This window comes from Suncus etruscus, chromosome 1, assembly GCF_024139225.1.
Source record: "Suncus etruscus isolate mSunEtr1 chromosome 1, mSunEtr1.pri.cur, whole genome shotgun sequence".
Classification (NCBI taxonomy): Eukaryota; Metazoa; Chordata; class Mammalia; order Eulipotyphla; family Soricidae; genus Suncus; species Suncus etruscus.
Window position 1 is genome coordinate 138,065,409 of NC_064848.1, and position 16,219 is coordinate 138,081,627.

At 45.0% G+C, this 16,219-nt stretch overlaps 1 protein-coding gene across 2 annotated transcripts in view; it reads right to left on the minus strand.

Annotated features, from left to right (window-relative positions):
* Nucleotides 1-980: 980 nt before the first annotated feature.
* The window catches only part of TNPO3 (transportin 3), a 110,443-nt gene continuing 95,204 nt past the window's right edge, over nt 981-16,219 (minus strand). For both annotated transcript variants that reach the window (XM_049774308.1, XM_049774309.1), the window contains 3 exons: nt 11,864-11,976; nt 4,202-4,293; nt 981-2,095 (listed from right to left, as the gene is read on the minus strand). In XM_049774308.1, coding sequence (XP_049630265.1) covers nt 4,233-4,293; nt 11,864-11,976 — 174 coding nt within the window. In that variant the 3' untranslated portion in view covers nt 981-2,095; nt 4,202-4,232. The remainder of the gene's footprint in view (nt 2,096-4,201; nt 4,294-11,863; nt 11,977-16,219) is intronic.

The following is a 16,219-nucleotide window of genomic DNA, read 5'->3' on the forward strand; positions in this document are numbered from 1 at the left end:
TCTTTCAAAAACACCATCTAAGAAGGGGGAAACATTTTACTGTGCAAAAAAAAAAAAAAAAGAAAGAATTGATTCACATCACATCAGTAAGAAGTTGGAGTCGTGCACTAAAAAAGAATATTGATGTGGCATAAACTTGATGGGGGTGAAGGACCTTGTGAAAGTGAGAAAGTGGTAGGTGAGGAGTGTTCGCCACAGGTCATGAACATCAGTGTTTTGGGAGCTCCAACTTTTTTCTTTGCGTCACACCTGGCGACTCAGTCGAGGCACCATATGGGATGCGAGGATTCGAACCGTGATCTGTCCTGTGTTGGCCTGTGTACAAGGCTGTGCTATCGCTATGGCCTCAGGGCTCCACTTTTGACACCAGCAGAAACCAAAGTTCCATGAACGCACAACTGAGGGCCCAGGGGAGACCATATCTTACCTTGTTCAGATAACCTGGTTTTAAACTTCACTGAATGAAGATTCCCCTAGCAAGACCAGGAGTGATCCCTGAGCACAGAGAGTGAGTTGCAGTAGGTGGCACTATCCTATTGTGAGAGGCTGGCACTTCACAGAGTAAGAGGGGACTGGCTTGTTAATGTGTGTTAATAAGCTGCACTCATCTTTCAGTGTCAAAGCTTATTCAGTCTGAACAATCTGCTGTATGTTAAATATGCTTCAATACTTAAATACTAAATACTCAGGACATTAGGGAATTATCCATCTACCTGTGTATGCAGGAAACATGTTTCTGTTGGAACCCACTTTCCTATACTCAAATGAAGATGTGGTTTGCTTGTAATTGAGTAAGATATACACAATTAAGAGGTTTAGGGGGGCTGTGCATAAAAGATGTGCAATGAGCCACTTCCCTGAAATGCGGAGGGAACTTTTGAAACTCCATAGTCCAAAGGCTACCAGACAACTAGGACAGCTTCCTTGGGTGGCCTCGCTGCACCCTTACAGAACTATGAGGTAAGAACGAAACAAACACATTTAATTTTAAAAATTTATTTTTTTCTTTTTGTTGCTGTGGATTTGTTCTGGAGATGGCTACAACACCAACCAGAATGGTGCCCTCTATCTAATGCCCGCAAGGGTGGCATCTCCTTCCAAACATTAAGATCTGCTGTGGACTTGCCTCATGCCCCATGAAATCAAGTAATTTCCACATTTTTTTTAGTAAAAAAAACAGCTAGCACTGTAAACACCCCCCACTGTCACCCTCTTTTTCTATCTGTGGGTGAAACATTAAAAATCTTTTAAAAACCCTAAGACAGAATATACATTTATATCCCGTTTCCACCCCACCCCCCTGCCCCAATGTTTGGCTCTTCTCCCCAAGGCCAGTGAGGGTCCAATGAGTTGGGAGCTGGTGAGAGGTTGAATCGGGTCAGGCTGAGATGCGGCTGAGTTCTGGCCCAGGCAGGCCCCAGTGTGCTCCTGAGCAAGCAGGAGGGAGAACTACTCCTTTCTTCCTCGTCCTTGTGTGAGCAACGCTCAAGGTGGGGAGCTCGGTGGGAGAGTGGGAGCAGTTTCTATGCTGCTCGTCCTTAATGTGAATGGGGTGGGGATAGGACGGGGTACTAGGGAAGGCGAGAGAGAGAAAGGACCAAACAGATACTCACGACGGCCTTTTGATTTTGGCATGTGACTTTCCGTTTCCCTTCTTAAGAGGTACTTCCTCCTGAAAAGCTTCGCTTCCTTTGTGCTCACACCAGTGGCACATGCGTGGCAGGCATGTGTAGGTATGCGTGCATGCCATTTGCTACCAGGCGAATGTGTCAGTTCTGGTTTGTTTAATTTTCCTTTTTTTCTTTTTTATTTCTTTAAAATTATTTTTCCTTTTAGAAACAAGTTCACCAGGAAACTAGCTCCCCTCCCATCACACTGAGGCCACAGCCATCTTTCTTTCAACCCACTGATTCCCCACGCCCTCAAAACAGGAACTCCGTGCTCGGGTTGGCCTTGGAAGGCTGGAGTCTCTCCCTCTCTGCGGGATGCCCTGGTGGCAGTGAGGGCCGCTCTGCCACAATGGAGGCTTCTGATTGTGGGACACAGTATGGTTTTTTTTTGTCTTCTTTCTGTCTTCTAATTAAGAAAGACATTCCTAACAAAAGAAACACAAGCATCAATGGTTGCAGGGGAACTCGAGAAAACTAAACTCAAGGCAGGTAACAGTTTCTTTATTTTCTTTTTTTTTTTTTTGGTTTTTGGGCCACACCCTGTGACGCTCAGGGGTTACTCCTGGCTATGCGCTCAGAAGTTGCTCCTGGCTTCTTGGGGGACCATATGGGGCGCCGGGGGATCGAACCGCGGTCCGTCTTAGGCTAGCGCAGGCAAGGCAGGCACCTTACCTCCAGCGCCACCGCCCGGCCCCAGGTAACAGTTTCTATCCCTGCTTATCCCTCATTCAGACTCTTGTAAAAACGCAGTTTAAGAGTAAAGGAAAAAAAATAAACAGAAGGAAGAAAGGAAGGGGAGAGAGAGAGGACAGGCAGGCAGGAAAAGCAGCAGGGAGCTTTCATGTATGATCTCTGTTTGTTTGGGGGCCACAACATGTGATGCTCTTGCTCTGCACTGAGGAATCATTGCTGCGGCGCCAGCTTGGGGGAACCATATGGGATATCAGAGATTGAATCCTGATTAGCCATATGTAAGGTAAATGCCCTACCTACTGTACTTTTTCTCTGGCCCTTTATTTGTGATTTTAAGGGCACTATTACTTCAGTGCTACATCTGCAGCATTCTCCCAACTCAGAGCATCATGTTAAAGTTAGGGGTGAGAGTAGGAGGTGAAGTGTAGAAATTCAGACTCATGACCTTCTGCCAAAACCTCTTTCTCCTTTCACTGAAGCCTGTCTGTCAGTTAACAAGCTTCCCCTAACTTTGAATTGCTGCCACAGGGCATCTGGACCAAACCTATGTAAAGCCTGGGGGAAATTTCTAAAGGGAGCCTGCTGGTCAGCCTATCTGCTAATCTGAAGCTGCAACGAATCTCAAGTCCAGAGAGAGCCTGCCTCCCTGCTTTCCTGTATGTCTGCTCAGCTATGCTAATGTGGTTGCTGTTGCCCCTATGCCCCGGGGTTGTGTAGTGCCTCTTGCTCCAGACTCCCTCACATTAAATGTTTAGATGTTGGGGGGCCAGAGAGATAGCATGAAGGTAAGGCGTTTGCCTTGCGTACAGGTCAGTGGTTCGAATCCCGGCATCCCATATGGTCCCCCGAGCCTGCCAGGAGCGATTTCTGAGCATAGAGCCAGGAGTAACCCCTGAGCGCTGCTGGGTGTGACCCCAAAACCACACACACAAAAAAAAGTTTAGATGTTGGGGCCGGAGAGATAGTATGGAGGTAGGGCATTTGCCTTGCATGCGGAAGTAAATTGGTTTAAATCCCGGCATCCCATATGGTCCCTCAAGGCTGCCAAGAGCGATTTCTGAATGTAAAGCCAGGAGTTCCCTGAGCACTGCTGGTGTGACCCAACCCCCACCCCCCCAAAAAAAAAGTTTAGATGGTTTAGATGTTGACAGACCTGCCTCAGACCTTTTACCCGGGGATTGCTTAACCCCAACATTTGTTGGGGGTGGACTCAGTCCCCTGACAGTGAAGGTCGATTTCCTCCCAACCAATCAGGAATCACAATTCCACTGTGTTTAAATACTGGGACTCACTTGCAATTTCTCTTCAAAAGAAGCTCTGCCAAACTCAACCAAACTTCACAGTGCACCAAAATTCTATGGAAAAAGTGCTGTGTAGTTATTTATAATAGTGTTGTAAGAACATTAAGAGTGATGTGTACAGCAGTTAAGGGGGCTATGCAAATAATGATTTTTGTTTGTTTTGGGGGACACAACCTGTGACGGTCAGGGGTTTATTCCTAGCTCTGCACTCAGGAATCACTGCTGACCAACTTGGGCCATATCTACCCTCTGTATATTCATATACAATAGTAGGGGTGCCGTGTGGAGCAGTAGGGAGGCAGTAGCCAGCAAAGACTTGAATAGCAGAAAGCATAGATATAAATTGTGACTCTACCAAATGTTGATGGTGGCATTAAACAAATGTTTAATCTCCATTCCCTCACCTGTACAGTAGTACAAACCAACTAAGTACACGACTTAGTGACTGCATACAAAGCTCTTGGAAAGAACATGGAGGGCTCATCCACAGCTGAGGAGTAGTTGTTGGCAGCCCACAGAGTACAAGGCATCACTTACCTGGGTGACAGGCACAGTGCAGGAGTGTGAGCTATCGAAACAGCCTGGTGAAGTCTCGCAAGGCCCAGCAGACTTGTTTACATTCCTCAGCACTGTGAGAGAGAAAAGGTGGGTTGGATCATTCAATACACAGGAACCACCACATGCATAGGGACTGAAGGTCTTGGTGGCTAGAAGCTCTCCACAGTCTCCTGACACCACTCAGATCTTTCTGTGACTTGAGAGTGGACATTGACTACTGCAGATGTGGATAGTGACAAATTGTGTGCCATGGAGAGAAATCCCTGAAATTCCACTCTTGAATCCACTCACACTCCTAATGTACTCCCCCTTTCTTTTCTTTTCTTCTTTTTTTTTTTTTTTTTTTTGGTTTTTGGGCCACACCCGTTTGACGCTCAGGGGTTACTCCTGGCTATGTGCTCAGAAATCGCCCCTGGCTTGGGGAACCATATGGGACGCCGGGGGATCGAACCGCAGTCCGTTCCTTGGCTAGCGCTTGTAAGGCAGACACCTTACCTCTAGCGCCACCTTCCCGGCCCCGTACTCCCCCTTTCTTCATCTGCTGTTCACATCAACGTTTTCTGTTAACCTGATCAGTACACACACACACACACACACGCGCACGCATGCACACACGCGCACCCCACATGGTCCCCCCAAGCCAGGGGCAATTTCTGAGCGCTTAACCAGGAATAACCCTCTGAGCATCAAATGGGTGTGGCCTCAAAAACAATAAAACAAAAAAAGATGGCAAAACTCTATACAAAGAACATTCAATAAATGTAGGTTGATGGGCCCGGAGAGATAGCACAGTGGCTTTTGCCTTGCAAGCAGCTGATCCAGGACCAAAGGTGGTTGGTTCGAATCCCGGTGTCCCATATGGTCCCCCGTGCCTGCCAGGAGCTATTTCTGAGCAGACAGCCAGGAGTAACCTCTGAGTACCACCGGGTGTGGGCCCCCCCACCCCAAAAAAATGTAGGTTGCTAAAACAACACTTTATTGGTCACTGTCTTTTAAGTTTTCATTAAAAACATCTTTTTTGGAAATTGTACCTGGCAGTGCATGAGGCAATTCTGTGGTAGGGATCAAACTCATGGCTCTGCACATGCTAGGCATGTGTTTTGCTACTTAAGTTATTTCACTGCTCCTTCCCTGGAGTTCCTGACATAAATATAATCTAGAACTCCCAGAGTAAAAGCAAACATATCCAGTCAAGTCTCAGAATTCAACAATTCTGAGTTGAGCTAAATTAGGTGCCCTGGTTCCCTCACTCTCCTCCAAAGGCCAGTACAAAGCCCATTTGAGCTCTCTGTTTCTATCACTCACTGGGACACACTGCTCAAGATTTCCCAAGGAGGGAGGAGAGAAGGAGGAAAAAAATTAAAGCTTACAGGAAGAGAAGCAGCAGCAAGAGTTGGTCCTCCCACAAATATTCTTACTGCTAAGGCATTCTTGGTTTTGTTTTCCTAAGAATTATTAGCTGAGTGTCTCTTAAAATAAATTCACTTTCCTGACATCCTCTTGGATTCTACAGTCTGCAGCTCTCATGATATAGATTAGAGTGACATTCCTTCTCTCACACTGGTTAAATACCAAGGGAGAAAACCTCCAACTGTAATAAAAAAGAAGATAGAATAAAAAATGATCCCCTGAAGTGACTTGAGTCCACCAGGATCTCTGACCCATTATAAAGTTATGAGGAACCTTGATTAAGACTCCATAACTTGTTAAACAGAATATTCTAGAAACTTTGAGTCTCTATCCTCGAATGTAATAAATATGTGGAAAATCTTCTGAGTTTTACTTGAGTTCTTTCACTTGGTTTTGTGACTTTTACATAATTAAACAAAAATATGAGGTGCTGAAAGTGAACCAGGAGTGGTCACATGCAAAGCCAAAGCCTTAACCCCAGTACTGTCTCTGGGTCCATTAGTTTCTTTACTAGGGGTAGAGGGAGTCAGGGTTGGACCACACCCAGCGGTGCTCAGGGCTAATTCCTGGTTCTGTGCTCCTGTGTTCACCACTCCTGGTGGTGCTGGGGACCATACTGATGCCAGGAATCAAACCTGGGATGGCTGTGTGCAAGGCAAATGCACTGTCCGCTGTACTATTGTGCTCTACCTCCCTCCCTCCCTCCCTCCCTCCCTCCCTCCCTCCCTCCCTCCCTGCCCCTTTCTTTCTTTGGGGTGTGTGTGTTTGGGTCACACCCAGAGGTGCTCAGGAGTTTACTCCTAGCTCTACCCTCAGAAATCTCTCCTGGCAGGCTCGGGGGACCATATGGGATGCCAGGATTTGAACCACTGTCATTCTGCATGCAAGGCAAATGCCTTACCTCCATGCTATCACTCTGGTCTCCCTTTACTCTCTTTTATGATATGAAGCCAACATGCAAGTAAGGCACGAGATTTTGTCTGATCGCAGCTTATGGTATTTGGAAAGCAAAAATTCGATTTTAGAACGAAGTTACAGCTTTCTTCAAGCTGATCAACTCTAGGCACCAGGGACTGAATTAATTAGCAGACTATTTGACAAACAGGCTTGGACTTGCTGAAATGAAACTGAACCAGTTCACCCTCCTTGCAAGGATGACAAACAAAATTGCATGTTGAGACAAGAAGTCCAGGACTTTAAAATGAAAGGGAGACTGAGTCATGCAAGGAACAGAGGCTCCAGAGTGACATGAATATAGAAAAAGAGAATTATTAAGAAGAGGGTGAGCAATTTCCAGTTTTTCTTTAGCACCCTCAATGCCACCTCTTCTTTCTATTCCTTTCCCACCATTAGGTCAGAGTGTTACCTACTAAGGAGGAGCTGCAAAACTCGTTTAGCAATGAATGATCAAGCAGGCCGGGCAGGCACTGCACTTCATTTCCCATACCATAGACCAAAATTCATAAATAAGAGTATCTTACTCTCATAAATCATTTTTGTGCAAATACATTTGCATTATTTGGGTCTCTTTCCTTGCTCCACAACTTTCCTCAAATCTGAGAATATCCCTGACCTCAACTCAAACTTATTCTATTGTTCTACCTTTCTCTATTCTCCCTATTGTGGGAACATGGACCTGGCAGAGACTTATTCTCGGATGTGTGGGTGGCTGCCTTAGAACTGGCAGGAACATGTTTCAGCCAGTTTTGCTAGTACATAATGACATTCTGACAATTTATTTTCCAAGGAGAAAATAAACATTCACTGATCATATACTACACACGCCAAATCTAAATTTCCTCTGCTCTCTCATATTAACTATATGAGACAGGCATCATTAGTCCTAATTGATAGGACTAACCAACGGAGGGGCTGGAGAGATAGTACAGAGGGTAAGGCCCTGGCCTTTCACACAGCCAACCTTGCCAATTACCGTCCCTCGAAGTACCGTCAGGAATGATTTCTGAGTGCAGAGCCAGGAGTAACTCCTGAGCATCACAAGGCGTGACCCCCCCCAAACAAAAGCAAAACAAAAGACAAAAAACAAACAGTGGTGAGAAAGAGAACTTTCCTCAAGCTCCAGCCTGCTCTAGGGGAATCAGCAGCAAAGATGGTGCCTTTGTTCTGACCATCACTACATGAAATTAAGCAAGCCAGAAGCAGAGGGGAGCAACATGGCTCTCTAAGGAGCACCCCAGGAGAAAACTTAGCAACAGGCTGGAAGTGGCCACTGACACCACTGGGTGTGGCCTCCAAACCACACTTGGTAACCTCTTGGGCAGGGGAGGTGGCCGCATTGCTAAAAGCATACATTTTGCATACATGAAACCTGGGCTGGATCCCTGGCACCTTAACACATACACACCATGTGTGCTCACGGAAAAAGGCAAACAGGAAAAGTCATAAATGAAAAAGCACAAGTCCTTCTTTCCTCATCCTGTTCCTTGGCTGTATAACTTTTATCTTTCTAAACACTTTCTATGTATTTCTCTCTCTGAAGCGCAAGTTGTTTGTTTACAGCATCCTGGCAGTGCACAGGGATTGTGAGGTAGAGGAAGAGAGTAGGCAAACAGGGAAATATCCATGGCCTTGGGCAGACAAGGAATCATCTAAGTTTTGCAGATAGATGCAGAGAGACAGAAATAGCCTCTGGGCATAGCTGGATGCAGCTCCCAAATCAAAAGGGCTAAGATGGGGCTGGAGCTCATAGGGTCCTTCCGTCCTTGTACACCACCTAGTTTTGATCCCCAGTAGCCCTGAGCCCCACCCAGGGTAATCCCTCCAACACAGAGACAGGAGTAAACCCTGAGCATAACAGGGTTTTAGGATGTGATCCTAAAAGCAAACATACTTTTTTTTGGAGGGGGGGGAGGTGCACACTTGGCAGCGCTCAGGAATTACTCCTGGCTCTATGCTCAGAAATCATTCCTGGCAGACTCAGGGGACCATATGGGGTGCTGGGATTCAAACCACCATCCTTATGCATGCAAGGCAAATGCCCTAACCTCCATGTTATCTCCCGGGCCTGCAAACTTACTTTGTTTTTGGGTCAAGCCCAGTAGTGCTCAGGGGACCATATGGGATGCCAGAATTCAAACTGGGGTCCACCCTGTGTTGGATGTATGCAAGGCAAATGCCTTACCACTGTGCTATCGCTTCGGCCCCGACAATATTATTATTATTATTATTATTATTATTATTATTATTATTATTATTATTTTGGTTTTTGGGTCACACCCGGCCGTGCTCAGGGACCATATGGGATGCCAGGATTTGAACCACTGACCTTCTGCATGAAAGGTAAATGCCTTACCTCCATGCTATCTCTCCGGCCCTGACAATATTATTTTTTACCTTCATACTTAACACATATTTCTGTAGCAGCGTGCATGTTTTTCCCCTTCTTTGAGTGCTTATTTCCTAGTATACATACTGTCAAAAAAAGTTTTTTTGGTTTTAGGCCACACCTATTGGCGCTTAGAAATGAACTTCTGGCAGACTTAGGAGACCAGATGGGATGCTGGGGATAGAACCCAGGTCAGCCACAAGTAAGCCACAAGCAATAACTTGCTGTGTTATTGCTCCTGCCCCATAACTGTTAATTTTTAACCATTCTCTATTGATAGGCAAACAGAAACTATTTTCAGTTTTCTTTTCACAATTAGTCAACCTCACTATAACACTCATTCTTAGATCTATAAAACCTTTCCACAGTTGATGAATATAACCTACTCCCTCAAATTTAGCAAAAATTCTAAAGACCCTTGATCAGGGGAGTGGCTAGAGCGATAGCACAGCAAGCAGGGCATTTGTCTTGCACTAAGACAACCCGGGACAGACCTAGGTTGGATACCAACCCCCAGCCTGCCAGGAGCATTTCTGAATGCAGCACCACTGGGTGTGGCCCAACCCCCCCCAAATACAAAGTTTCAGGGGAAGTAACATACAATTAGTAAACATAATTTTTTGGAGGGGCCACACCCAGAGGTTCACAGGAGTTACTCTTGGTTCTATACTCAGAAATTACTCCTGACAGGCTCTGGGGACCATATGGGATGCTGGGAACTAAACCAGGTCCATTCTGGGTTGGCTGCTTGCAAGGCAAACGTTCTGATGCTGTGATATCATTCTGGGCCCTACAAAATACAATCCATAGTGATGTCACTGGGTTGGGAGACGTGGCTCAGTGACAAAGCACATGTCATGAATGCTTGAGATTGGAGCTTAGTACTCGGCAGTGCAAAACTAAAAATAAATTAGCAAATTTTGTCGTCAATACTATTACAGGGGCTTGGGTGATATAGTTCAGTGGCCTTGCATGTGGTCAACGTAGTTCAATTCCCAGCATTGCATATGGTCAGTTCCTTGAGCACTGCCAAGATTGATTTCTTATAAGAATTAGCTCTGCGCATTGCCAGGTGTAGCTCCCAACCAAACCAAACCAAACCAAACCAAACTCACTATTAAAGAAATATCGCATGCCTCATATCAAAATGTCTCGTTTTTGTTGATTCAATGATAGCATATTGTCTGGGGAGACAAACCCAGTAATACTACAGGGAGAGTGGGTTGTTATTACTCCCTACAAGGTCCCTGGAACATTCCTGGTGGTGCTGGGGTTCACATGGCTCTTGTGTCACAGGGCTTTAACCCATGAAGCATTCACTCTAGCCTTCTGAGTTACCTCCCACCTCAGACAGCATTTTGTTTGTGCCATCTCCAAACATTGCTACAGGGAATTCTTAGGATCAAACCCGAGCCTTCAGCATACAAAGCATGTCTTCTACTAATAGAGCTATTACTCTGTCCCTTCCAATGACTATATTTTCAAAAGGAAAAAATCAGACTTGGTACTATCCATAATAATAAAAATTTGGAATGTCTTTTTAATAGTGGCAATTTAAAGAATGCATATAATAACATTGTAGCTTTAATTAAGAAGACACATTTACCGCCACTCAGTTAGAGGAGGAAACAAGGGAGGTACCAAGACCAAAACAGGTGTAGGACCACTAAGTAGTAAGCTAGGCTCAGAGGGGACCATGTATTCTAGCAGCCCCGGGGGTGAGGGAGGAGGATATGGGAAGTAGGATGGGAACGGAGGTGTAGGGAAGATAATTCGGTGATGGGAATCCCCCTGATATTATGTTGATTTGTACCTAAAATATTATTGTCAACAATATGTAAGCCACTATGATCAAAATAAAAATTATATATAAAAAAAAAAGAAGACATTTTTGGGAGACAAACAGGATGTAAGGTGCTTGCCTTGCATCCCTCTGGTCCTATTCAAATCCCTGGCACCACATATGACCTCTATATAACACTAAGGGTCATTCCTGAGCACAGAACCAGAATGGGCCCCTGAGCACCACCAAACATTTTCCATTCCCACAATGTTCATATTCACATACATCATGGCTTTTTCTTGGGGGGAGGGGAACACCCGGCGGCACTCGGGGGTCATTCCTGGCTCTACACTCGAAATCGCTTCTGGCTCGGTGGACCATATGGTATACCGGGGATCAAACCCAGGTGGACCATATGGTATAACGGGGATCAAACCCACGTCCATCCAGGGTCAGCCATGTGCAAGGCAGACTCCCTACCACTATACTACCACTCAGGCCCCCATACATCCTGTTTTAAGTAAGCTGTAAGCAAAGGGTTCATGAGCATAATATACACTAGAGATGTCCTATTTGGATTTATTTCAAGTTAGAATTTGAATATCTTTTAGGTATAATAAAAATTTCAGATTCACCTGTCTAATGTTTTACAACAATATTTGACCACATCTAGGCACCCATATTGGGGGGGGGGGCAGAGAGGAGCTTGGATCATATTTAGCTGTGCTCAGATTTCACACCTGGCAGGCTCCGGAAGTCATATGGGTTTGACGCTGGGTCAGCTGCTATTGCTCTGGACCCTCCACTCTTTTATTTTTGTTTTGTTTTTGGGCCACACCCGGCATTGCTCAGGGGTTACTCCTGGCTGTCTACTCAGAAATAGCTCCTGGCAGGCACGGGGGACCATATGGGACACCGGGATTCGAACCAACCACCTTAGGTCCTGGATCGGCTGCTTGCAAGGCAAACACCGTTGTGCTATCTCTCCGGCCCCATGGACCCTCCACTCTTGGCAGTTCTAAGCAAGGCAGTGGTTGAAGAGCACAGAGGGTGAAACTAAGCTATTTCTACCCACCCCTGCTGCTGTTCACATGCCACTCACCTAGTGACTTGCTTGTGGAAGTCTGTGAGCTGTTTGTGTGTCACCGTCACAGCTCCCACCGGTGTCTCCTTTGGCAAACCTTTCAAGGAATTCTCTAACCATCGACAAAACGTCTGCATAAAAAAGAAGAGTTAATGAATGGATTATTACTCAGCTGAGATTCTACCAAAAACAATATTACCTATAGGATGCCCTTTGCAGACCAGCTGCTCCTGATTTAGAAGGAAAGATTGGAACCAGAGGACTTTCTTAGGTTTACCGACCTTTGGGGTTTGAACAAACTACATGAACTGCTTTTCAAAAGGCAACAATCATTATGTCTATGGTGCCCTTCTACTCTGGAACTCATCTCTCCTCAATGAGGTTCTTGTTCTGTTCCTAGCATTAATGTACGCAATATTTTAAATATTAAAGAGAAGCCATAAATGTCTTGGGCATAAAAGTCAAATACAATTCAAAATGAAAGTGTTTTGTACCTTTAAGAGTTCAATGGCGGGACCGGAGAGATAGCATGGAGGTAAAGTGTTTGCCTTGCATGCAGAGCGACGGTTGTTCGAATCCCGGCATCCCATACTGTCCCCCAAACCTGCCAGGGGCGATTTCTGAGTGTAGAGCCAGGAATAACCCCTGAGCGATGCCAGGTGTGACCCCCCCCCCACAAAGAGTACAATGGCATTTTTTTGTTTTGTTTTGTTTTTTGGGTTACACCCGGCAACTCTCAGGGGTTACTTCTGGCTCCCTGCTCAAAAATGGCTCCTGGCAGGCTCGGGGGACCATATGGGATGCCAGGATTCAAACCAATGACCTTCTGCATAAAAGGCAAATGCCTTACCTCCATGCTATCTCTCTGGCCCCTAAAATGGCATTTCTGAGGGTAGAGCCAGGAATAACCCCTGAGCACTGCCGGGTGTGACCCAAAAAACCCAAAAACAAAACAAAAAAACAAACAAAAAAAAAGAGCACAATGGCTACCTGGTGTGCTTCTATCTAATTGCTGTTCCTATTGTCTTCCATTATCACTGAACTATGTGCTTACAAATCAAAGCTGGTAAAAAAAAAAATCAGATTTCTACCACCAACCTTTAGTTACCTGGAAACCAAGTGTATATGTAAAATAATGGAAGAATACAGAAATTTCTCAGGTCAAGGACTTTTTTTTTTTTTTTTTTTTTTTTTTTTTTTTTTTGGTTTTTGGGCCACACCCTGTGACGCTCAGGGGTTACTCCTGGCTATGCGCTCAGAAGTTGCTCCTGGCTTCTTGGGGGACCATATGGGACGCCGGGGGATCGAACCGCGGTCCGTCCTAGGTTAGCGCAGGCAAGGCAGGCACCTTACCTCCAGCGCCACCGCCCGGCCCCAGGTCAAGGACTTTTGAGGCAAAATTTGTTGGTACCAAGTAGCTCAGAATACTTTAGAAAATAAAAAATAATACTGTATTCAATTAAAATGGGACATGTGTGTTGAAAACCAGCAGAGGAAACTACTGGAGAAATTCATTCCTCCTAATTGAAGAGTTGAGCTTATATAGGAGAAGCCAGAGTTTAACAGAAATCTCGTGGACTGTGATGTATAAGAATGATAATGATAAGTTCAAAAAAAAAAAAAAAAAAGAATGATAAAGTTCATGAGACTTTCTGAAGTATAAACCTATAGAATATGTTAAAAACTAACATGTTTGCACTCTATATGTAATCCAGTAGAGTACATTATCATTAAGAAAATACAAACTAGGGCCGGGCGGTGGCGCTAAAGGTAAGGTGCCTGCCTTGCCTGCGCTAGCCTTGGATGGACCTCGGTTCGATCCCCCGGTGTCCCATATGGTCCCCCAAGCCAGGAGCAACTTCTGAGCACATAGCCAGGAGTAACCCCTGAACGTTACTGGGTGTGGCCCAAAAAACAAAAAAAAACAAAAAAAAAAAAAAAAAAAGAAAATACAAACTAAGCATTGGATTTGAGATTGATACACAGATCCAAGACATGGCAAACTTATCTTCCCAAATACCAGTCTAAGAGTAAGAGTAAGAGTCTTTTGTGAAAATGCTGAATCTGGGGCTAGAGAATTGCCATCAATGAATCGAAGTGGGAGGCGAAATTAAGATATAGACTGGCTAGGGTTGGAGAGAAGGGTGAGGCCATACACGAGCCTTGTATGCAGCAGACCTGGTTCAACCTCTAGCACAATTTATGGTCCCCTGTAATACCAGGAGTAATCCCCTGAATATAGGCAGAAGTAAGCCCTGAGCACCTGAGTGTGGCATTATGCATACCCACCCTCCAATAGAGGCAGCAAATTATACTTGTCTCTGGAGTAACTGTGGATCAGCACACTTTAACTATATTAGCCTGTGCATCCTATGAACAGCTCCTATATGAAGCAATAGGTGCTAGGTCCAGAAAGAGAGCCTGATCAAGTACATGCTTTGCATGATGGAGGTTGGTTTGGTCCTTGGGTACTATGTGGCTGCCCAGGCACTACCAGGAGTAATTCCGGAATATCAAACCAGGAGAACTCCCCAACATATTTAGGTGAGGCCAAAGAACTTTAACCCAATTAAATCATTCTTTAAGGGCCCAGAGAGATAGCACAGCGGTGTTTGCCTTGCAAGCAGCCAATCCAGGACCAAAGGTGGTTGGTTCGAATCCCGGTGTCCCATATGGTCCCCCGTGCCTGCCAGGAGCTACTTCTGAGCAGACAGCCAGGAGTAGCCCCTGAGCACCGCAGGGTGTGGCCCAAAAACAAAACAAAACCAAAAAAAAAAAAAAATCATTCTTTAAAAAAAAAAAAAAAAAACAATAACATAGGTCCTATTTTTTGTTTGCTTTCACAAAGGCCACACTAAGTAGCCACAAATATGGCCCATCACATGAGGTGCTGTTGACTGAACTCACTGGCTGAGTGCAAAATATATTCCTCCAGCTGTACTCTTGCTTAGGTTGCACTTTTTCTTTTTCTTTTGTTTTGAGCTACACTCCATGATACTTGGGAGACTAAATTCAGCTCGGTGGTTGCCACTCCTGGCAGTGCACAGGGACTATATGCTGTGTCGAAGACTGAACTTGGATAAGCTGTATACAAGGCAAAGCAGCTTCACTCATATATAACCTCTCTGAGCCTTATCCTCACATTTTCACATAGCAGGCAGTAGCTTGTTTCTATTCATTAGGCTCAGTAATGAAACTACTTGACGTTGGATGTACAAAATGATAAAGGGGTCTGGTTCAAACTTTTAGGACTGGGCGCTGGAGATAGAAGAGGTTAAGCAGGGGCCGGAGAGATAGCATGGAGGTAAGGCATTTGCCTTTCATGCAGGAGGTCATCAGTTCGAATCCCGGTGTCCCATATGGTCCCCCGTGCCTGCCAGGAGCAATTTCTGAGCATGGAGCCAGGAATAACCTCTGAGCAGTGCCGTGTGTGACCCAAAAGCCAAAAAAAAAAAAAAAAAAAAAAAAAAAAAAAAAAAAAAAAAAAAAAAGAAGAGGTTAAGCAGCTTGCTTTGCATGTGGCTGACCTATGTTTGATCCACAATAACCCAAATGGTCCCCCAAGCAAACCAAGAGCAATTCCCAAGTACAGACAGAGCCAGGAGTGACCCCTGAGCTTCACCAGATATGCTACTTCCCTAAACAAATTACATGACCATTTAGAACTTGCCCAATGCCAGGGTGAGGGAGTGGAAAGATAGGATAGGGATTGAAGCACTTGCCTGACATGTGGCAGAGTCCAGCTTGATCCACGGTACTACATGACCCCTGATAACGGCTGAGGTTTGCCCCCACTCAAAGGGCTAAAACAGGAGCAACAATACAGTAGGTAGGGCACTTGCCTTGCATACAAATGACCCAGGTTCGACCCCTCACAAGCCATATGGCACCCACAAGCACCACAGGAGTGATTCCTGAGTGCAGAACCAGGAAAAACTCAGAATATCATCAGGTGTGGTCCAAAACCAACCAAACAAAAAATCTGATCAAAAAGTCAAATTGCCCCTGCCATCCAAAAAACCCTGAAATGGTGTGCAAACAAATCCAAAAGGTGTAACTCTGTGCTCCATGTAGCATTTCAGATAAACAATTTTTTCCTTGAATAACCTATAATACCATCTAACTAACATCTGAACATCTCTAATATGTGCATTAAGTTTTTCATAGCACCCAAGCAGCTGAATTCCATGGGTAGTCTTCATTCCTAATAACATGTAAACCCTGTGACAATGATGTATTTTTAAGATGCCAATGACAAACTGCTATTCTATGAAGTCCTCATCTCTAATCAATTTAGCTATTTGCCTAAATTTAGTTTCCAGGAAACGTATCAGGTAGGACTGGATAAAAGTAATGATCAACTTCAAGAAATTG